The following is a 24,225-nucleotide window of genomic DNA, read 5'->3' on the forward strand; positions in this document are numbered from 1 at the left end:
TCCCATATAATAAGTCTAACTATCTGCAAGGAGCATAACAACACAAGGCAGTACCCATCACCACCAACTACACCGAGACATCGCCGACGGCGGACCAAAGGACGTCAAACTCAAAACTAGACTGACGCTTACTCAATCGATTCTGATCATCATACAAAGCGAGCGCTGCCTTTTTTGCTACTTCTCTCGGCTGTCGAATGCGTACTGTCTCTCCTATATACCGACAGATCGTGTTGGCGGGAGATACCTAATATCAAACGAAATACTCAGCAACGTTGATAAGCAGCTGTATTTTTTGTTATTTAATCTTTTATTCGCCTACAATCTGAAGGTAATTTTATTCTAGAAATCTCAAGCAATTAAATTGAATTTGATATGGACTCTGTGCATAAAAATATTGCTGAGAAATAAAGAAATGAAGAAGAAATGATTAGCAACACGATATATAGGTTTATTTAAATCGCACATATGATAAATGACAAGACAAACTTCCAGTTCCAACCTTTATTTACGTCATATTTACGTCAAAGGTTTTGAGAAAATTCGGTAATTTAATCATACTACAGTGCAAACATAATTTTTTTATTACTTCCCGAAATCGAAGCGAGATATAAAATATAACATTATTGAGTTGGAAACCTTCGTAATATGTGCGAAAAAGGAGACGACGAAATATTTTACTTTGAAAAAGAGAGAATCATAATCATTTACATTTCCTGTGAAATATAGAAACATCAGTAAAGATGAAAATTTGAATATATTGCTGAGCGAATCTTAAGTACTTGAAAAACATGATTAGTCAGGAAAGGGCTGATAAGGAATTCATTTATGTTGTCTTAAACAGCCTTGACAGCACACTAATACGTGATTGGGCAATTGTTTTAGTTTGCGGGCCATGTCGTGGCCACAGAAGTTAGCTGAGGGCCGTACTTTTTATTGATCGCACTGTATCTAAAATTCGTTATAAATTTGAAAATCAACTGTATCACTTAAATAAATCAGCTTAGTTTTTTTCAATCTAGAATGCCATCCCAATTACCCTTTATATTCTATAATCGAGAAAAATGCAATTTTGCTTGTGTTTTGCTTGCAATATTGTGATCCACATACAAGAAAGCCTGAAAACTAACATATTTCAAGGAGAATCTATATTTATTTTGTTGATCTTCATAAACGAATGAAAAAAAAAAATTTCTACGAAATTTTTCATATATATATACAAGGAGTTTCCCAGCAAATAGGGTCTTATAGAAGTTAACCAAGCTACCTTTAAAATAATTGTCACGGATGTTGCAAATGACGTTTGTAGCTAACAGTACTGTTTTTATTTTATTTTTGATTAACGGCCATTTTAGTCATTTTGAATATTTTCTTGTAAATTTAAGGGGGCGAAAAATGCAAATAAAAAACTCAATTTTCCCACTGCTGGACTAATAGGCCATCAAACTCTCGTATTTCTGAACACAACTGGACTCAATATAACCTGAGTTGCTAAAAAAATGGAACTTACGTCATCAACGTGAGATAAACGTCATTACTTACGTAAGTTTCAATGTAATGTGGATCGATTTAAAAAAATTACCACCCTGGTGTGAATTTTTACACTATTTTCGCGGCGCAGGATAAACAACGTTTGAATTTTGCTAACCAATCGAAATTTAAATGTGTTATAACCAATGTAATATAATCAACAACCCTGGGAAATCAGAAGAGAAAAAGCCTTTTCACACCTTCCAGTCAACATATTATTTTATTTTGGATGTTGTTTAAATAAATATAAACCATTTGTATCACGACTACATATTTTGGGAATATATTCTCACAGTCTTCGTTTGATTTTGTATGTAGATATGATTAATTAATCTCTGTTGATGTTTATTCTGGGTAGAAATCACGGCGACAAACGACTGGGTCGAGAATAGTTTTTGCACATTAGGAAACAATTTTATATGTTTGTTTAGCCGTGTCCTCGATGGTTTTACATTTGCCTGATATTATTATTGAATTTTATTTGCATTAAATACTGAGAATATATCCCATTATATTTTTGTTTACAGTGTAAGTGTCTAACCCAACAAAATAGTAATTCTTCTTTATTCGTGAATGAAATACGCAGATTTTCCAAAGTACTGCTTACGTGTTTCTGATCTTATATAGAGCATCTTAAATTGAAGGACTGGTTTGTTGCACAATGAAACATCTTATGCGCGCCAACGTGTGGAATTTAAAAAGAAACAACGAAGTTGACAAGAATTATCCCAGAGATGTGCGACAATGGTACCATCAATAAGTTTCATTTTACTTTTTACAGAATCGCATACTTTTTAATAAAACTAATCAGCAATTTTTATTTGATAAACCCTATTCAGGCCACTAAATCTGTAAGGACCGCTCAGACAAAATAGCTTTAAAAACAGTTATTTGTCTTCAAAATCTGCCGAATATCGTAAACATGCATGGAACAAGCTCATTTCTAGTTATTCATGATAAAATAAATTATATAAAGAACTAGAATAATGTTGATAATATAACAAAGGTAGGGAAATAATAAAGTTGCTTTCATCCATCACTCATCAATATTACAAACTGTTTTATTTTTGGTAGGCCGAAAACGATCTTTATAAACATTGTAGGCGTTTCACTTTGGTCAGTTTCCGTATCTTTCTCAATATCTATATTTTTTTGCTTACTCCTATTTTAAAAGAATTGCATTTTTTTTTATTTGAGAATTTTTCGGAGACCCCGATGTATGAATAATCCTTAATAAAAATCCTGAATGTACAGAAATAGTTCTGTCCTATAATCGTTCGAAAATATTCCTCCGTCTTGATCTGAATCTGAATTAACATAAATAGAGTGTAAATTGTTTCTACAAGCAACATTAAACGCACGCTATGAGTATACATTACCAAAATGTGTAGTCATGATACAAACGCTCCATATTTACAAAACATCTAGAATAAAATGACATATATATATATATTTATATCCTTTACTGGCAGCGTGGAAGGGTTTTCTTCTCTGATCTCACAGATTTGGTTCACATACATCGGGTTGCATCACATTCAGGTTTCTATTTCCCTGGCATCCAAACAATGTTTATCCTACTCTGCGAAGACAGTATAAAAATATTTATGAGTTGGGCTATCAGTTCAAGATGTCGCGTTTATTGAGATTTCGTGGGTTTTCGTATACCGATCATTCACTCTAAGAGAGTCTAGACTAGATGGTTGCATATATTTTTGCTTTATTTTCATACGAAGAAATTTTGTAAAAATATCATATATAATTTAGTCAATCATATATGACTGTACAGAATAAAGAATAAACCATCAATTGCGTTCAAGAGAATTGCTTCTGTTATGGTCAATCATCAGTTTTTTTACATCTATGTAAAACAGAGACATCGATCAAGTGAGTTTATGTTTTATTGGGTGCCATAATATTAATTTCTCCTTTCTCTCAGGCTAAATTCAAGGATGTCAAAAATTATAGTGTTTTCAATATTTAAAAATGTTAGGTAAAATAAAAATTAAACAAATACTCGAGTGTGAAATTTTACATTATCTTCGCGGAGTTGTATGAACAACGCTTTTATTCTGCTTACGAATCGAAACTTAAATGAGATACATCCCGACGTGATACAATAAACGTTGCTGCGAGATCAGATGAGGGGGCCTATTCACGCTTCCCAGTAAACATATTATTTTATTTTAGATGTTGTATAAATATAGATGTAAAACAATTACATAATTTGAGGATATATACACATAACGTTTGTTTGATAATGTATATATATATGTAAATATATTCAACTTTCTATTTATGTTTATTCTGGGTAGAAATCACTATGACAAAGCTTTTACGAACGGCCGGACCGAAAATGGTTTTCGCATATTATGCAAAATTCTAAAAATTTTGTTTTTTGTATTTTTTCAAAAAATTCCCAAAATTTTTAAAATATCAACATCTACCTTATTATGTGTATAGTTTCTTATATAACTTTGAGTTTTAGCTAGCTCCTAACCGGTATTTTCCATGTAATAACTGGCAACTGAGGCAAATAACTGTTTTTATTTAAATTAAAATATTTTTGAAAAAAAAAATTTCATCACCAAGTTTATATTACAAATATTACAAAGCACCGCGTATGCCGTTCCCATATATACCCTGCTAAACTATGTGCCAGTTTTTTTTAATCACAAGAAATTACTATGCATAAAACGATCACTTATTGAATCCTATGCTCACTACTCACTGGTATTGTGGGAATGCAGGTGTTACCATTTCCGACCGGGGTGCCAAATCCTAACGGCCATCTACTTTTAAATCAGCCAGATGTGATTCATTGTCACTTTCTTAGCAAATTTTTTTCAATATGAAAGGAAATCAATGGATGCAATGTGCATAATGTATTGACCACATTTTGAATAAAATAATTTAATAATAATTTCAAAAGGCGAAATGAATTTTTCAAATTTGTTGTTTTATGCTATATGTAACATGTTGGGATGCATTGAAATCAAAAATTGACTCACAATAAATTGCACTTACACTTGAAATCCTGTTCCAATTAATAATTGAAAATATAAAAATTCCTTGTAAAAAAGTTAGGAATGTCCTGTTTGGTCCGTGCAAGCTAAAATTGGTTAACATCGAAATTTTGTCGGAATTCTCTTTTGTTTAATTTGCTGGGAAGTGATGAGTTCTTTACCGAATTAAATGTAACCAAATTAAACTAAAGAGAAGTTTGATTCTCAATATTTGAATGCGATTTGATTGCTTTGGATGTTTCAAAAGTTCCATTCAAATTATTTTCTTCAGTATTTCATTTTGATCGCAAAGTTGAAATCGTTCTAGTGGGCCAGAGCAGCCGTTATACCCTAATAATATGACGTTCCGCAAAGAGTTTTGTAACTAAATTTTTATATTCATTATTTATCTGACAAATTGTTGTCAGGATTGTTAACAGAGTAAAATTTGATAATTTTATTTGCAGGAAAGAAACAGAATTTTTATTCAATACTGTGAACATGATGAGGCTGCATTTCTGGACATTGACCCAAATATGTCACGTTTAATTCACGTTTTTGAAAACCGAGTCTTTACTTTTAATGACTGCGTCTCTTTTTGCACCATTTGCGTATAAAAATATTCAGAAAAAATTAATGCAATTTAGGCCATCATTTATTATAAACCATGAATTTCTGACATTGCTGGAGTCAATAACGACCTCGTTTCTCTCGATGTTTCCCGATCAATGATTTTCTCGTTTATTTCCGTAACAACGACCAGCAATAAGTCAACATTAACATAACAATAGTTATTTGTGGGATAGTTCAGAAAATTATTTCGCTCAGACATATAGCTCAGCATGGTTGTAAACATTGCCCCGTTTTCAACGTTTTGCGCGTTATTTGGCAGTTTTTAGTTGTGTTTATATAAATTAGTTGTAAATTAAATTGATTGATTGTCATTAAGTCTTCTGAGTAGCTTCAGTTCAGTTGCGATAATCACAAATTGCCCCCTAAACGCTGCGATAATCTATGCTAAAATAGCTATCAGTACCTGAAGTGGCACGTGGATATATATTTTCATTATAAATGGTGGTTTCAAACATCTAAACCAGTTTGCAAGTGACAACCAGCAGAAATATGTTCAAAATAAGCATCAAAATTCTTGAAATTGTAGAATATAGGAAGAACGTCATTTATTTTGGAAGTGTTTGTGCGACTTTAGATACCGGTACTGTTCAATACATCCGCGTAAAATTATTGGATAAAAAAATTAATTGAATCAAAGCAAAAATGGACATTTGACCCCCAAACATTATTTCCATACTTTGACATTAATTTTGAGAGTGTTTTTGCGTGAAATTATTGGATAAACAACACGCTGAATCAGAGCCGTAAACGACCAGCGTCGGCAAGGAGTCAATCTTTTTGCCCATAACTATTCTCACAGGATTCCTATCATTCTACCCGATACCCCATACCGCCAAGCAATCATGAAATGTTGTATTTTTTGCTTCGCATTTTTTGATCAGGCTAAATCTTGCAAGCTAGTATGTAGTCAACAACTGTGGAGCTGCAATTTGTTGACATCATTATATCACTGGATTGTTGATTTAAAACCTATTTATACCGATTTTCATGAGTGAGCAATTGCAAATTTTCGGCGTGCAAAATTGATTTTTTTTTTTTTATATGATTTTTATTAAATAAAAACAGTATTGCAATAAACAATATCGTTCAAAATCAAAAAACAATAAATAACAATATCATTTCACTCTATAGGACATGGATTTTTCGGATAGCAGCAAGATATAGCAGCAAACAATTTTAATAAATTCCTTAAACCTCAAATTATCTTACAGAATAAACATGAGAGAATTATTTTTTTTCTAAATCTCACACTTTGAAATATATATTAGGCTACATAAAGACTATAAACAAACTGGAACAAAAACACAGTTGTCAGGTTTAAGCTAAGTAATCAATGATAAAAAAACGCCATGAATTTTTTTTTTTTTCTTTTTTCATTGGATTTTTATTAAATAAAAACAATATTGCAATAAACAATATCGCCTGAAATCAAAAAAAAACAATAAATAACAGTATCATTTCAGATCACTCTATAGGACATGCATTTTTTGGATTTTCATAAATTATAAAACATTATATAGCAGCAAACAATATTAATAAATTCCTTAAATCATTCCACAGATAATTTTGGATTTTATACATAAAAACATAGAAATAAATAAATAGTAATATTACTCAATAACACAGACATAAGAGTATTTTTTCATAACATGAACATAACAGTTTTAATCAAATTATCTTACAGAATAAACATGAGAGAATTATTTTTTATTTTTTTTCTAAATCTCACGCTTTTAAATAGATATTAGGCTATATAAAGACTATAAACAAATTAGAACAAAAACACAGTTGTCAGGTTTAAGCTAAGTAATCAATGATTATATAAATAAACGCCATTTGTATTATGTATCATGATTTTACCATTTTTCATTGCGATATATTTCTCATTGTTTCGAATATCAGAAATGAATTTATAAAAAACATCAAAAACTGGTTTACGCTTTTGAATCCGACATCTATATATAAAGAAACGTGCAGCTAACAGCACACAGTTGATGAATTGCATATCAGAAATGTCATCGAAGCCAATAAAACATTCTTTCATTCCAAGATTAAAATCCAAGTTATCGGTCTTAAAGACAATCCATTGGTCTATGTCAGACCAAAATTCACTGGTGATTGGACAATAATAAAATAAATGCAAAAAGGTTTCAATATATAATTCACAGAATTCACAGAGGTTTGTTTCCACTAGTCCGAATCCATATAAAACATTATTCAGAACTATAGCTTTATAAAAAAATTTAATTTGAAACGCCATGAATTCGATCGCGTGCATTTTTGCAGAGCGCTAGCGCCCTCGGGCGTGCACCTGCCATGGAATCCAGTCTGGGGAAATTGACTACAAAGTCACTTTGCTCTTGGGCCTAATAGTGTTCGGTGATCTAGTTCAGGGGTGCACAACACGGGGCACGCGTGCCAAATTTGGCACGCCAAACGCTCAAACGTGGCACGCGAACGGTTTTGTAAAAAAAAATATTTATGATATACATTAAAATATCACGTTTATATCAAAATCAGCAGTTTTTCAGGACATTAAATTGTTTCAATAAATAGATATCCGTTATTATGTATTATTATTGAAATTTGTTTGTTTTGCATGAGTTAATTTACAATACCACAACTGTGCGTGGCACGTCACAAAATCATTTTGAAAAATTTGGCACGTATCCTCATTTGAGTTGTGCACCCCTGATCTAGTTGATCTTGTAAGTGCGACCTCTGTCTAGCATTATAGAAACAAGAAAAATAGCATTGTACAGTTGTCAGGACTCAGGATGTTGGAATTGACACGTCTAGTATAGTTTAGTACCACAAGTATCTTCCAGTGGGCGTAGCATAACAAATTTTGCATGATATGTTATTCCTAACCCCCGCCTGACTTCGTCATACGAAAATAACATCACTGCAAAGTGGCAGTGACATATTACTGAACTCCAAAGTATACGGATGGTCGAGGAGACAATCATCCAAAATCGAGCAAGCTATTTTTCTTGTCGAAACGATACCGATAACAGAGAGATCGCTGACGTTAGTGAGTTTATTATAGTCGGCACAAATGCCATTTCGGACGATCGTAACTATACTTCAGCAAGCTCTATGAGGCGATTGTGACGACGCAGTGATGTAATTTTTGGGTGACGTACTCAGGTCAGGGGGGGGTTAGGAATATCGTTGCTACGCCAACTAGAAGTACAGGCCTGGTATAGTTTAGTACCACATGTACTTCTAGTTGGCCTGGCTCAACAATTTTTGCATATGCCAATCCTAACCCCCACCTGACTACGTCACCGACATATGCCTGTATGCGAAAATTGTCGAGTCACACAGCCAGGCCAATTAGAAGTACGGTATGTATTTCAGGAGACCTGAATTTTACAACACACTGACATACAACAATTTTATGTTGATCATCAGTAGTAGGTGAATTTTGTGTGCTTGCAGAAATATGGTGGGAGCTGACTGCGATGAATTGTATGCTCCATTGTCATTTTTCTTGGTTATTGTTATGACTGTTTTTATTCTATATGTCCGTACAATCATTGAGTTTTGTAGATTTGGATCAGAGTTGATATTATCATAGATGATTGTACCCCAGTCTGGATTCCATGGTAGGTGCACTCCCGGGTACACTGGTGCTCCCCAAAAATACACACAAGCAAAATCCATTTTGCATGCCGTAAAATTCATGATTGCTCACAATTATATCTGACAGTCTGAAGGGTACAGTAGTGGAATGAAACAACCACCAATAGACAGTGCTGAAACGTTCTAACATTATAAACTGACTGATTACTGGATTACAGAGAACAAGCACCATTCGGCTTTCACGAACACACAAAAACCCATGTCGATTTACAACTAAACGGGTATCTCTTGAAACGTAGGCTAATTGCATTCCGTGTCTGTCTGCACCAAAATATTGACCTTTACCCTATGCAAAATATGCATGGTCGTCGTCAATTTTGCTAGACTGGACTCTGCTTCGAAGCGCCAGTTGGAATGTTCTGTTTAAGTAATCGAACACTTGTTTATTCAAGTTTTTATTTAAATGGGGCTGTTCTGTCAGTTGCACGCTGAGGATCTAGAAGGTCCCGGAAGGTTAGCACTTGTGCTCAAATGTTTGTCGTGTCGCATTCGCTGATTGCATGCTGAGATTTGTGATTGCCCGATTTATTGTAGTAAAAGACCATAAAATCAATACTGGCGTTAGATCGTATTTGGATACATTTTTAACCATAAAGAAACAAAACTGCATTGGTGGAAGTCCAAAGTTGCCATTCTTTTACTTTGAAATTTCAAACCAAGTTGAAAAATTACAATCCTTATTTTTTTATTTAGAATAGTATCACTGTACATGTACCGTCAAAGTATGTTATTCAAAAAACGGTCTTCTTGGTATTTTGCCAAATGTTCAGAGTCTAGAATTCTTGTATCTATTACAGTATTATTAGGACCAAGCAATGTAGACAACAAACTATTGATGGGACAAAATTCATTCATTCTGGGAAAGCAAAGGGTGCGATTTGACTAGTGATTGCATATTTTATTTATTCGATTTTTGTTAAGCAAGATAATACCTATAATGGGTATTCATATGAATTCAAATTTTCACTAAAAATTTCAGTCAATGATTAATTTAATTTACACTCTCTTTAATAGACTTCTTCTATGTGTGGATTTTGAAAATAATTATTTGTTGGCCTAAATACATAGATAACTTTTCAAAATGGGGAGAAGAGTAACTTCTACCACCAAGGGTGGGAAATTTATGAACCCCACTGATCAGGCCCGAAAGGAAGCGAGAAGGCGTGAGTTACGCAAAAATAAAAAACAAAGGCTGGCAGTGAGGCAAGCTGTAATAAAAACGAAAGATCCAAGACAAATGCTTGCTGAGTTGGACACTCTCGATGAAATGGAACTTAATCCATCTGAAAATCTTCCCTATAACGACAAAGTCGTGAAAGAAAAGCGAATCAAGTTGCTGGAAAATATTCAAAGAATCACACAATACTATCTTCGTGAGGATCCTGAGCAAGGAGCTGAATTAAAACTTCTTGTTGATAATTATAGAAAGGATCGTTTGAAGAAAGAAGTATATTATGAATCTGTGCGAAATGCTCAAAAAGTTACAATTGATAGTATTCCCCTTCCTGATGCTCCATTTCAAACTCCGCAACTCAGTGACATACCATTACCTGGAATCCAGCCACAAGGAATTTTGAAAAAGAATCCTACTTCTGTAGGATTTTTTTCTAAGACTGAAAGAAAAAAAGATCCACCAGGACCACCCCCGGGTCCTCCACCACTGAAAAAAAGATTCAAAGGTAATGCTCGTTTTCTTTATCCAAGGCCACCACCTGGAACTCCTTCGATAGAAAAGTCAATTGATAATGATAAAGATGCCTATGATCCAGAGGAAGGTCCAATATTGGGTGATGGTGGCAGTGACAGCGATGAAGAAAAAATTGCTGCTGATCATGAGGATGCAGAAAAATCTGATGATGAATTTTATCACCGCGACGATGATCTGGATGATTCTACCTCCGGAGGAAGAAAAAGAGTGCAGTCACGTGATGGAACATCAGACAATGAAGATGGCAGAGATGCGTCAAAACATGCAAGACTAGAAGACGCTTCTGGTATTACTCCACTTCAAGCTATGATGCTAAAATTGGCTGGTCAAAGTGTGCCAACAAAGGACTCAAATGAAAAAGTTGATTCGGCTGATAGTGATATACCGAGCAAAGATGTGAAAAATACAAGATTCTCTGAACCTCAACAAAAACCACCTCCTGGCCCTCCACCTGGTTTGCCTCCTGGACCTCCCAGATTACCACCAGATGTTGCTACAGGCAGAATACAGGGAAGAATGTTACCACCTGGCCCACCACCAGGCCATCCACCAACACTGCCACCTGGCCCACCACCAGGTTTGCCACCAACAATGCCAATCCGCATGGGCATGATGCCTTCAATTCGTCAGCAAATACCAGAAAGATTTAATAGAAGTATACAAGCTGAAAATCCAATCAATAACGCTAATGTTTTGAGTGCACCTCCAAGTTTGATTCAGCATCGACAAGATAAGGAAAAAGAAGGAATGCCTGCTATGATTGTTGCTAAACCAAAGATCATCAACAACCCCAAGGCAGATGTCACAAGATTTATGCCAACGTCTATTCGTGTAAAAAGACAAACTACAACGAAAATTGGACCAAACAGGCCTACCAATGTTTCTGCTCCATCATCTTCTGACAGAAATAGACAAGAGAAAAACAAAAAAGGAAAGTTGAATGCTGATGTTGCATATGACTCTTTTATGAAAGAAATGCAGGGTTTCCTTTAGATTATTCACCTATTTTTAACTGCACTGCATGGTATTTATTCTCTTTCCATCTGATAGCTACCTGCACTCCAGTGTGATTGGCTGATCGAGTGATCACAAATCAATTTTTCTGGATGTGTGGTCTTCTGAATTTTTATATGTTTTAATATGTATCATATTTAGGGTCACTGTTTAATAAACCGATATGTCAAAATTAGTTTGTCCCTTGTATTAATTTGTGGTGCTGGAGGCCACTGAAAAACATGGTCAGTCCCGCAGTTGGCCATTCCTGCTGTCGTTAAACTTTGTTTCGGTTGAAAGTTCCTCCTCGTTTTTGATGATTGAAATTTTGAAATCTTGTGTTCTTTGTGCACGAGGATAAATGAGGAATGAATCTTCAAATACACATAAAACAGTCACAATTCGCGTAACACAGAATTCCCCTTTTTCTTTTTCATCAGGATGACAGGCAGTTAAGCCCTGGTTTTCTGTAAACAAAATATTTATGCAGTACAATAAGCTCTAAGCATTACAAATGCTCTAAACTTGTACGGTGCACACATGAATATGTTTCTGATTCGCCAGCATTGGTAGAAGGTGTTATATCACTGAGGTGATTCTGGTTTATTTGCAAAGCAGCCGCGATAGATGAGAAGTTCATAACAGTTCAATTGTTCGGACGCTCAAAAGAATTTTCTGGGTCATCTCCTCTGTGCTGGTTTGGTAGGAAAGCATTTTTGCGCCGCAGGGGAAGTGAACCCACCGGCGATAACTCGCTATGATTGGATTACGTGTGCGAGTTCCTGTCTGTCATGCTAAACTATTTATGCCTGGTAAAGGGTTTCAGTAGTGGTAAACTCGGCCTTCTTTCTGGTTTTATCATGGTACGGTTCCATTACATTTGAACCCATGACAATTGCACCTATGGATTTTTTTTTGTTTCACGGATAGTTAAGCCCATACTAACCCTAACCCATGGGTTTTAGCACCCGCATATAGATTGAACCCGTGGATATACGCATGGGTTCAAATGTACGGTCACCTCATGGTACATGTATGTATATTTTTATTCGATTCGTAAATGCAATAGAAAAGAGTACATTACAAAACGCATATTGATGTATCATGATTTCAGCACGAAATACAATTGATGGCTTATATCTCTGGCTCATCGTGATAAAAGCATTAGAAATATGCTCGCCACCGCACCGCTGATTACTCTGCGTAGGTTCGCATCCCATGCGGGGATAGTTATGTGCGAGAGGATCGCTGGACTCCTTGGCGCCCTAGGGTGGTTCACGTAACCGGTGGTCGGTCACGGCTTCCTCCACCATAAAGTCTAGGCCGCGAGCCGAGGCCATTTATCTTTCAGTTTCGTAGCGCACATAAGGTAACTACCTGAAAATGATTTTAAAATGTTCCTTAGAAATTTAGTGACAAATATTGCCTTGTTCCCACTTCCAAAAGTTGCACGTTTTACAGAAAAGACGCTTTTACTACAATAAATATGTGTTACTATCTGTCCTATTTTCTCTGCTTTTCCGGTATCATGGGCCAATGAACGCAGACTTCTGCATGACGTAACAATCAAATTAGTCAGCTGTAGGTGGATCCCCCGTGGTCGGATGAATATCAGATGTACTACTGCTCGCTTTTGCGTTGAGTTGGGTAGCTCTTCCATAGTTTTTTTTTCAGTTATTATTAGTTCAGTTATTCTAAGGAGGTGTTGAAAAGTATAAGTAAGATATTAAACACTTGTATATCCTTACCATAAATAGCATTTTTAGTTGAACACTAGCTCATAAGACGTTGTTAAATAGGTACGGTGCAGTAACTCCAAGGAAGGCTAGACCTAGAATAATATGTCACAAACAACGATATTTTCTGGCTTGCATGAAATGTTTATGATTAATTTAATGACTCTTCTTGACTATTCAGCAGACTTATACTACTATATAGGCCACAGCATATTTGGAAATAGAAATTAGTGGCTGTTTCTGTAATGCACGGTTGTGTGGAGGAGAAGATAACAAACAATTTTACTAATGTCGTTGGTCTAAATCTGAATTCATTAGGTCGACAAGAACCTGGGAAGCAATGATAAGTTATGCCGTGGAAAGAAAGTAGCATTGGAAGCGATTGAAAGGTGAGAAATCAAGTTGTAGACAAACAGTTGATGTTTTAAAATATAGTCTATAGTCCAAACTCATAGGGCATTTCAGACTGTGATATATCAAAATTTAGTGTACATATAGTCTAGTACTGGTATGCAAACACTGCTGGACTGTAGTACATGCAATGAGCATATATACATTCATTGAGTACATCAGATAAAATGCATTATGTATTCAAGGTATTAGTTAGTATTTAGTGGTATTTTTACACTCATGATGTTAAAAATATGATTTTCTTCCTCATTTTAGATACTGTACTACAAAATAAAACGGCAATGTTCCACCAATCCGACCTAACGCAGGCTCTAATCCCTGCTGCTATAAGTGCTATAAAATGGATTAAACAAGAAGTCCTGAAGCGTAAAGGTATATGAAAATCATAATAGTTGCAAACAGCTTACAGGGGTTTTCATATTGAAATACTTTTAGCACTTTTCTGCAATTGGAACTGCCCATCAAACTCATGTTGGAGACTTCATTGGGGTTTTCAATTCATTTTTTTCTCAACTATGAAGATCTTTTGAGGTTAACGAGGCATTAATATATAAAGCTGAGGAATTTGTTTGTTCACTGTATGAAGAGGATATGAAGAATGTAAATGATACCAGGACACGTCTATTTAACACTGGCAAACATACGGATTATACTTCCCCACCCAACAATGATTCACTGAAGAAGCATGTGGCCCTCAAATCAGTTCTTGAGTTGGCAAACTGCAAGTGTGAGAAAATTAGTCAAAATAATTTATGCAAGTGTGCCAAAATCAACTTAAATTGCAGTTGATTTAATAAGTATCATTTATTTGTTTGTTTTTTCGGACATTTGTTAGTGTCGTGGTCCTGTTTCTAGCAATAATATTGCCCTTGTTCAAATACATAACCACATAAACTAAAAAAAGACTAATTGTAATATTTCTGTTCACTATGTTATGTACGTACTGTACATTCATTTAATTTTCTTGACTTCTCCGGTAAATTTCTAAGTGAGAAATAACTGATTTATTTGTGTTTTCGTGCTCACGATGTTAAATTGTGACTTCATTGCTTGAAAATAAATACGTTTGATAGCTTCTATAAAATGAATGTAGATTTTTATGCTGTTCTTGTTGTAAACTGCTTGTGGTTATTACATAAAATTCATTCGACCTTTCGAGGTCACTCGCGACTCCTGTCACGCAATTAAAGTATTTTTGTTGTTGGTTACATGTATGACATATTTTTCGTAATCTACCTAATAAATTATGATTGACTGAGGAAGTTTGATTTTGGACAGGCAAAACGTTACAAGAATACATTTGTGTTAGTGTGGTGTAGGGCTCTCGAATTGCATAGTTCTTATGTATGTGTTGTAAACTTATGGTTATTGAATTTCCGGGAACCTCTTATATTCAATTTCGCATCAGGATTGTGGAACAAGCTGTAATGCGTTCAGTATGTTCATTTTCACACAAAACTGAAGAATTTATTTAGTTACCAGATCTGCGCTACGAAACTCATTTTCTGGGCGTTTGCAAGGCTTCGTCTTACGGCCCATATCCGTGGTAAGGATCTACAAGTGTTTAATAACTTACTTATACTTTTTAACAACGTCTTAGCATAACTTAACTAATTAATAATAACTAAACAGGGCTATGGGAAGGCTGCCCAACTCAACGCAAGATCGAGCAGTAATAACTAAGATTCATCCGCTCGCTAACAGCTGATTCGATTCAATTGTTACGTCATGCAGAAGTCATTGTTCATTGCCGGAAAGGTAGAGAATATAGGACAGATCGTAGCACATATTTCTTGTAGTAAAAGCGTCTTTTCCGTAAAACGTGTAACTTTTGGAAGTGGGAACAAGGCAATATTTGTTACTACATTTTTAAGGAACATTTTAAAATCATTTTTAGGTAGTTACCTGATGTGCGCTACGAAACTCACTTTCTAGGCGTTTTTCAGGGCCTCGGCTCGCGGCCTAGTCCATGCTTCCGAAAACAAATACCTAACTAATACCAGACATGGAATGGTAACCGGACGAGAGACCGTGGTTCGCCATATGGTTAAGCCGTCTTATCGGGTTCCCTCTCCCGGGATAAAGATGTAAATTCTATCCTTTATAGATACCGCACAGTGATATACCAGCTTGACAATATTGATGAATTTGAATTGTGGAAAATGCCGCTAAGTGACACTATATTCCCGACTATGGCTGTTACCGTAAATAGATACCAATACATTTTCAGGACATGGCATCAAATATATGGGTCACTAAAGCTAGCTACAGGTAGTTTACAAAACCAAATGAGTGAATTTATTCAAAAAAAGAGCAATCCACATGCAATCCATTTCTCAAGTGCTAAATCGCAGAATTGCAAAATAAGCATGGATCATAAATGTTCAATGGCAAGTTGTTCTACATTCCCTCATTGTTTGTAGGTACATATTAGGGGTCAGCAAACCGCGGCCATCGAACGTCCCAAGTATAAATTCATGATACAAAAATTGATCATAAATTTATCGTTGTCTCCACATGGATTTGCGCTGTAACAATTGCAGTTGTACGGCGCTTTTTTGCAGTTTTCAGTTGTATGTCTTTATTTGATGTTGGTTGTAATTTTAAAATAAATTTATTGTGATTTTCAAAATATAAAAATGCCCGGGAACGAAAGGAAGTTCGCGTAGAAGGTCGAATATTCCGAAGTGCTTGGACGGAATAATTTTTCTTTCTTGCGCATTTCAAAACCGGTTTGCTTGATATGCCAAGTCATGCTAATGTTAAACGTCATTACAGAACGTGTCACTGCAAATACGAAATTTGACTCCGAGACCCCAGGTGGCTCACTGCTCTGTGCGACAGTGCAAAGCGTGTAATGTGCACGTCTCATATTGCTTTGAGCAGCTTTAAATGTAGGTCTATTACACTCACAATAAATTTCGTACTCGCTTGTCAGATTGTCAGAAGACGTACTGCGGGGCAGCAAGGTTGTCATTTGATTTCAACGCTTTGGCCATGGTCGGGGGCGTGCCGAACTCTCATGCTGCCCGGGGCGAGTTTCGGATAACTTCAAAAATATTTCGTGGAATGAACAAATTATAGATGTTGTTATGCATGAAAATAAATGAAAACGTTTGTTTTATTAAATAAATCATCAACCTAAGCAACAAACTCATATTTACAAGATCGAACACATTTATTAGCAAAAACATGTCTAATCGCTAGTTCGCTACAAATGTCGATGCTGATCAAAGATAAACCTAACAGACCCTGATTTGACATCGAAGACATTAAATTTTTTTTTATCTGTTTCAACTTTGAGAAAGATCGTTCGCAACTAGCAATTGAATAGCCAATTATGAGTAATAAAGAATATGCAAAGCACAATGTATGAAAAACATTCCAGTCGAGCCCAATAAACGAAGCAACATTTTTTGGAAAATATCTGTTTCCATGTCAAAAAAGCGACGCATCAGTAGACATTTTACCAACCACACAGACAGATTTTCTCGCATGATTGTAAACATTACCTTTTCACCTTTTTGGGTGATATTTGTCAGTTTTTGGTTATGTTCGGAAATTTCAGTGCGGATCCAATAATTCAATGATTGTTCTGTCTACTTATAGTGTAATTGCTGCTAATCAAAAATTGGACTGAAAATAGCTGTGAAAAACTAGGCAAGGTTCTGCTGCCCCCTATACCGTGCTGTCCGGGGTGACTGCCCCCTTCGCCTCCTCTAGGCACGCCACTGGATGTATGCATATAAATAAACCCTCTCTTTTTCTCTGCTAGATATTTTACACCAATAAATAGTTTTCTCGGGGTCAAAGGGCGTATCTTTTGAACGTGAGCTTGCGTTTTACCTAAAATAGATGGATATTTGTGTAAAATTTGGAAACGATATGGTAGAAGTATTAAGAGCGTTACAGACCGACAGTGACAGACAACTGAACAAGAGAAGACCGCAAGGAAAGCACTCCAGATAATCTGGAACAATATAAAAGTACTGAAATATGTTAGCCTTTTTTTTCATACCAGCCCCAAATTAGAGGCGCAGTTATTACTAGGGCTGGGCATTTCGAATCGAATAGTAAATAATTCGAATCGGTTCAGAGCTAAATTTCGAATCGCCGCCATCTTGTTTTTATCTTTCCGCTAATGGTCGAGGTGAATTCCCCAATTTATTTTTCATTGAAGTCATAGTTTTTCAATGAAATTCTAACTTGTGACTATTTTCTGCAGTGAGTTATTTATAAAACGTGTTTGTTATTCTGTGTGAACGCTCAGTAATCTATCTGAGTGATTTATTCTATGTCTTCAGTAATTCATTTGTTGAGAGGACCAATTACTATAATAAAGTCGCTTACAATTATATATTTTCAAGTATTCGAGATTCGATTCGAAAAAATTATTAGATCCGATTCTGAAATCACAACCACTGTGAAGCTAGTAGCAATTTGACCTTTGTGTGCGGCGAAGCGGAAAGGTTAATATTTATGGCAGAAATGGAGGCGTGTCAGAATCTACACCCGAAAAAATAAAGATAAACGAAATTAGCATACTATTATGGGAAATATGTTTATAATTTAGGAAAAATAACAATTATATAGCAAAAAAATAAATAATAAAAGCTTGAAAAGGAATGAAAAAACAAAAAAAGGGGAAACGAATTTTATTTAACTTCCTTCGAAAAAGCAGATAAGCCAGATAATTTCAAATCCAAGCAAAAATCCCTTCCGCGGGAGAGGCATTCGATTTCATTATTTATTAATAAAGAGGTTTATGTTAATTTTTTCCCACAACTAGAACCTAAGTCTTTTTTTTTATTTTAGAATCTACGTTTTTCTCATAGCGAAAATGACCTTATTTGGGAAAATTACGTATAACGAAAAAAGTTAAATTCCAGCAACACACCCTTCTGCACAAAAGACATTCGATTTCAATATTTGTTATTAAAGAGGTTTACCTGAAGTTTTTCACTCAACTAGAACCTAAGCCTTTTTCATTTTAAAATCAAGGGTATTCTCATAGCGAATATGGCCTTGTTTGAAAAAAATACGTATATCGACAAAAGATAATTTAGTCAATTTTCAAAGCCCAGCTGCACACCCTTCCCCACAAGAGGCATTCGGTTTGATTATTTCCCATTAAAGAAGATTACCAGAAGTTTTTCACACAACTAGAACCTAAGCCTTTTTTATTTTAGAATCTGGGGTATTCTCATAGCGAAAATGGCCTTATTTGGAAAAATTAGGTATAGCGAAAAAAGCTAATGTAGTCCATTTTCAAAGCCTAGCAGCACACTCTTCCGCACAAGAGGCATTCGATTCGATTATTTCACGTTAAAGAGGTTTATCTGAAGTTTTTCACACAACTAGAACCTAAGCCTTTTTTATTTTAGAATCTACGTTATTCTTATGGCGAAAATGGCCGTATTTTGAAAAATTACGTATAGCAAAAAAAGCTAATTTAGTCAATTTTCAAAGCCTAGCAGCACACCCTTCCGCACGAGAGGCATTCGATTTGATTATTTCATGTTAAAGAGGTTTACCTGAAGTTTGCCACACAACTAGAACCTAAGCCTTTTTTATTTTAGAATCTGGGGTATTCTCATAGCGAAAATGGCCTTATTTGGAAAAATAACCTATAGCGAAATAAGCTTATTTAGTCAATTTTCAAAGCCTAGCAGCACACCCTTCCGCACAAGAGGCGTTCGATTTGATTATTTCATGTTAAAAAAGTTTACCTGAAGTTTGCCACACAAATAAAACCTAAGCCTTTTTTATTTTAGAATCTACGTTATTCTTATGGCGAAAATGGCCTTATTTTGAAAAATTACGTATAGCGAAAAAAGCTAATTTAGTCAATTTTCAAAGCCTAGCAGCACACCCTTCCGCACAAGAGGCATTCGATTTGATTATTTCATGTTAAAGAGGTTTACCTGAGGTTTGCCACACAACTAGAAGCTAAGCCTTTTTTATTTTAGAATCTACGTTTTTCTCATGGCAAAAATGGCACTAATTGGAAAAATAACATATAGCGAAATAAGCTTATTTAGTCAATTTTCAAAGCCTAGCAGCACACCCTTCCGCACAAGAGGCATTCGATTTGATTATTTCATGTTAAAGAGGTTCACCTGAAGTTTTCCACACAACTAGAACCTAAGCCTTTTTTATTTTAGAATCTACGTTTTTCTCATGGCGAAAATGGCCCTAATTAGAAAAATTACACATAGCGAAAAAAGGTAATTTAGTCAATTTTGAAAGCCTAGCAGCACACCCTTCCGCACAAGAGGCATACGATTTGATTATTTCATGTTAAAGAGGTTTACCTGAAGTTTGCCACACAACTAGAAGCTAAGCCTTTTTTTATTTTAGAATCTGGGGTATTCTCATAGCGAAAATGGCCTTATTTGGAAAAATAACATATAGCGAAATAAGCTTATTTAGTCAATTTTCAAAGCCTAGCAGCACACCCTTCCGCACAAGAGGCATTCGATTTGATTATTTCATGTTAAAGAGGTTTACCTGAAGTTTTCCACACAACTAGAACCTAAGCTTTTTTCATTTTAGAATCTACGTTTTTCTCATGGCGAAAATGGCCCTAATTAGAAAAATTACGCATAGCGAAAAAAGGTAATTTAGTCAATTTTGAAAGCCTAGCAGCACACCCTTCCGCACAAGAGGCATTCGATTTGATTAATTCATGTTAAAGAGGTTTACCTGAAGTTTGCCACACAACTAGAACCTAAGCCTTTTTTATTTTAGAATCTACGTTATTCTTATGGCGAAAATGGCCTTATTTTGAAAAATTACGTATAGCGAAAAAAGCTAATTTAGTCAATTTTCAAAGCCTAGCAGCACACCCTTCCGCACAAGAGGCATTCGATTTGATTATTTGATGTTAAAAAGGTTTACCTGAAGTTTGCCACACAACTAGAAGCTAAGCCTTTTTTATTTTAGAATCTGGGGTATTCTCATAGCGAAAATGGCCTTATTTGGAAAAATAACATATAGCGAAATAAGCTCATTTAGTCAATTTTCAAAGCCTAGCAGCACACCCTTCCGCACAAGAGGCATTCGATTTGATTATTTCATGTTAAAGAGGTTTACCTGAAGTTTTCCACACAACTAGAAGCTAAGCCTTTTTCATTTTAGAATCTACGTTTTTCTCATGGCGAAAATGGCCCTAATTAGAAAAATTACGCATAGCGAAAAAAGGTAATTTAGTCAATTTTGAAAGCCTAGCAGCACACCCTTCCGCACAAGAGGCATTCGATTTGATTATTTCATGTTAAAGAGGTTTACCTGAAGTTTGCCACACAATTAGAAACTAAGCCTTTTTTATTTTAGAATCTGTGGTATTCTCATAGCGAAAATGGCCTTATTTGGAAAAATAACATATAGCGAAATAAGCTTATTTAGTCAATTTTCAAAGCCTAGCAGCACACCCTTCCGCACAAGAGGCATTCGATTTGATTATTTCATGTTTAAAAGGTTTACCTGAAGTTTGCCACACAAATAAAACCTAAGCCTTTTTTATTTTAGAATCTACGTTATTCTTATGGCGAAAATGGCCTTATTTTGAAAAATTACGTATAGCGAAAAAAGCTAATTTAGTCAATTTTCAAAGCCTCGCAGCACACCCTTCCGCACAAGAGGCATTCGATTTGATTATTTCATGTTAAAGAGGTTTACCTGAAGTTTGCCACACAACTAGAAGCTAAGCCTTTTTTATTTTAGAATCTGGGGTATTCTCATAGCGAAAATGGCCTTATTTGGAAAAATAACACATAGCGAAATAAGCTTATTTAGTCAATTTTCAAAGCCTAGCAGCACACCCTTCCGCACAAGAGGCATTCGATTTGATTATTTCATGTTAAAGAGGTTTACCTGAAGTTTTCCACACAACTAGAACCTAAGCCTTTTTCATTTTAGAATCTACGTTTTTCTCATGGCGAAAATGGCCCTAATTAGAAAAATTACGCATAGCGAAAAAAGGTAATTTAGTCAATTTTGAAAGCCTAGCAGCACACCCTTCCGCACAAGAGGCATTCGATTTGATTATTTCATGTTAAAGAGGTTTACCTGATGTTTGCCACACAACTAGAAGCTAAGCCTTTTTTATTTTAAAATCTGGGGTATTCTCATAGCGAAAATGGCCTTAGTTGGAAAAATTACATATAGCGAAATAAGCTTATTTAGTCAATTTTCAAAGCCTAGCAGCACACCCTTCCGCACAAGAGGCATTCGATTTGATTATTTCACGTTAAAGAAGTTTACCTGAAGTTTTTCCTACAACTAGAACCTAAGCCTTTTTTATTTTAGAATCTATGTTATTCTTATGGCGAAAATGGCCTTATTTTGAAAAATTACGTATAGCGAAATAAGCTCATTTAGTCAATTTTGAAAGCCTAGCAGCACACCCTTCCGCACAAGAGGCATTCGATTTGATTATTTCATGTTAAAGTGGTTTACCTGAAGTTTGCCACAAAAATAAAACCTAAGCCTTTTTTATTTTAGAATCTGGGGTATTCTCATAGCGAAAATGGCCTTATTTGGAAAAATTACGCATAGCGAAAAAAGGTAATTTAGTCAATTTTGAAAGCCTAGCAGCACACCTTTCCGCACAAGAGGCATTCGATTTGATTATTTCATGTTAAAGAGGTTTACCTGAAGTTTTTCCTACAACTAGAACCTAAGCCTTTTTTATTTTAGAATCTGGGGTATTCTCATAGCGAAAATGGCCCTAATTGGAAAAATACGTATAGCAGAAAAAGGTAATTTTGAACTTTATTTAGATTTATCGATATGTCGGCACCGGCAATATCGGCGGCATTCGTATCAATATCGGCTAAATGTAGCCCGGTATTTGGTATTTGATTCATCTGATCCAAAACGTGGTAAAAGATGTGTTAGATTTAGGTATTTGCAAATGCAGGAATTATATTGTGTAACATTCATTTCTATATTCATTACCGATACATTAGTATATCATATTCAATGACACGGGTTGTCTTCGTAGAATGTCACAGAGAGTCTTAATTTTATCGAGTAATACACATCGTGTGTTGGTAGATAAGCTATTTATACTGTAATATGCTATACAAACGTCAGTTAAATATAAATGTGACAGTATGAGTATATATATGATATATATATTCCACGGGCAAGGAAAGCCGGGTTCCATTACATTTGAACCCACGTACATTTGAACCCATGACAATTGCACCTGTATGCTATTGCACCTATGGAATTTTTTTGTATTTCGAATAGTTGAACTCATACTAACCCTAACCCATGGGTTTTAGCACCCGCATATAGATTGAACCCGTGGATATACGCATGGGTTCAAATGTACGTGGGTTCAAATGTACGGTCACCGGAAAGCCGATATGGAAGCTTTCTCCTACGGCAAATTACAGCCTCATATCCGATTCCTAATATAGGTTATATATTATAATAGCTGACCAGGTAATCCAAACTTACAGGAACTGGGATGCTGGAGAAGTGGGATGCTGGACTTACGTGAATCATGCCGGTACGGCGGCTTTTGAAAATTTTCTGTTTCGGGTAATTCTTCCCCGTTTTCACTTGCGGAAGTAAGCGAGAATTACCGTTGCGATGGCGCAAGATCCATCTTTTGGGGTCCATTTAGAACCCTGAAGATATGTATGAAGATGTCAATTGAAGTTGTATGTCGTCGCGTAAGTAGTTCATAACTATTTCGAGAATACTCGAATTACGACTTTATTCCCAAGTTCAGACTGGTCAGCTAAAGCAGTCATTGATATTCAATAATATGTATTTAATTTGATGTCATCTGCACATTTATTGCCAGATGACATGCAGTCGTTGGAAGAATTTTTAATCACGCGTATGACTCATGGCCAATAATTAATGTTGGCGTCTGACGTAACAATCGAAAAAACAAATTCAAATTTGAAATTGACACGGCGAGAAGAAATATTAACGGCATGATCATTTAAGTTTAGAATCTTCTAGAGATTACGTTCTTATCCGTTTAGCGACTAGCATTCATTCAAAACCCAAACGCTTTTTATCTGCTCGAATATCTAATAATTAAAGCTGTTTGCTTAATCATTGTCGGATTTTGCGAGTATTTACAAAGTTGAGAAATTTGAACGAAAAGAGTTTGAAGGTAAGCAATTTATGCGTTTGGAGTTTTATTTTGAATTTCACATCACGCATTACAACACATATTACAGAATATGCGACCGGGGTACCGAACCAGGCCTGTCTTCTATCCCAATGGCATTAGCGGGAAGCCAACAGCATATCTCCGTGCTCCGTGTTCTAACCAACTTCCGCATGTGTTACTTCTAACCGATAGCAATGGTCGTAATTTGGTGAAACCCAAGGTAAGAAATCATTGGTTGTTTATTTGTTTTAATAATAGTAGGCACAGCAGTTTATGATGTTATATATCTCATTATTATGCAATGAGAAAATTTTTCACTACCGACCACTAACTGGAAAGAATCGTTTCTATCGATACCATATTATAATATAACTGGATTGTGCATATCATAAAGCGACGGAAATACCCCCTCCCTGAAAC

General features: G+C 35.4%; 1 protein-coding gene across 1 annotated transcript; it reads left to right on the forward strand.

Annotated features, from left to right (window-relative positions):
• The first annotated feature begins 9,804 nt into the window (after nt 1–9,804).
• On the forward strand, nt 9,805–11,710 carry LOC120328357 (uncharacterized). Its single transcript, XM_039394820.2, has one exon. It carries the CDS (start codon nt 9,895–9,897, stop codon nt 11,512–11,514), a length of 1,620 nt encoding a protein of 539 aa, XP_039250754.2. The 5' UTR covers nt 9,805–9,894; the 3' UTR covers nt 11,515–11,710.
• Nucleotides 11,711–24,225: the final 12,515 nt, after the last annotated feature.

Source organism: Styela clava, chromosome 7, assembly GCF_964204865.1.
Source record: "Styela clava chromosome 7, kaStyClav1.hap1.2, whole genome shotgun sequence".
Lineage (NCBI taxonomy): Eukaryota > Metazoa > Chordata > Ascidiacea > Stolidobranchia > Styelidae > Styela > Styela clava.

Coding starts and splice junctions, on each gene's coding strand:
- LOC120328357 (XM_039394820.2), top strand. CDS start 9,895: ATGGGGAGAAGAGTAACTTCTACCACCAAGGGTGGGAAATTTATGAAC.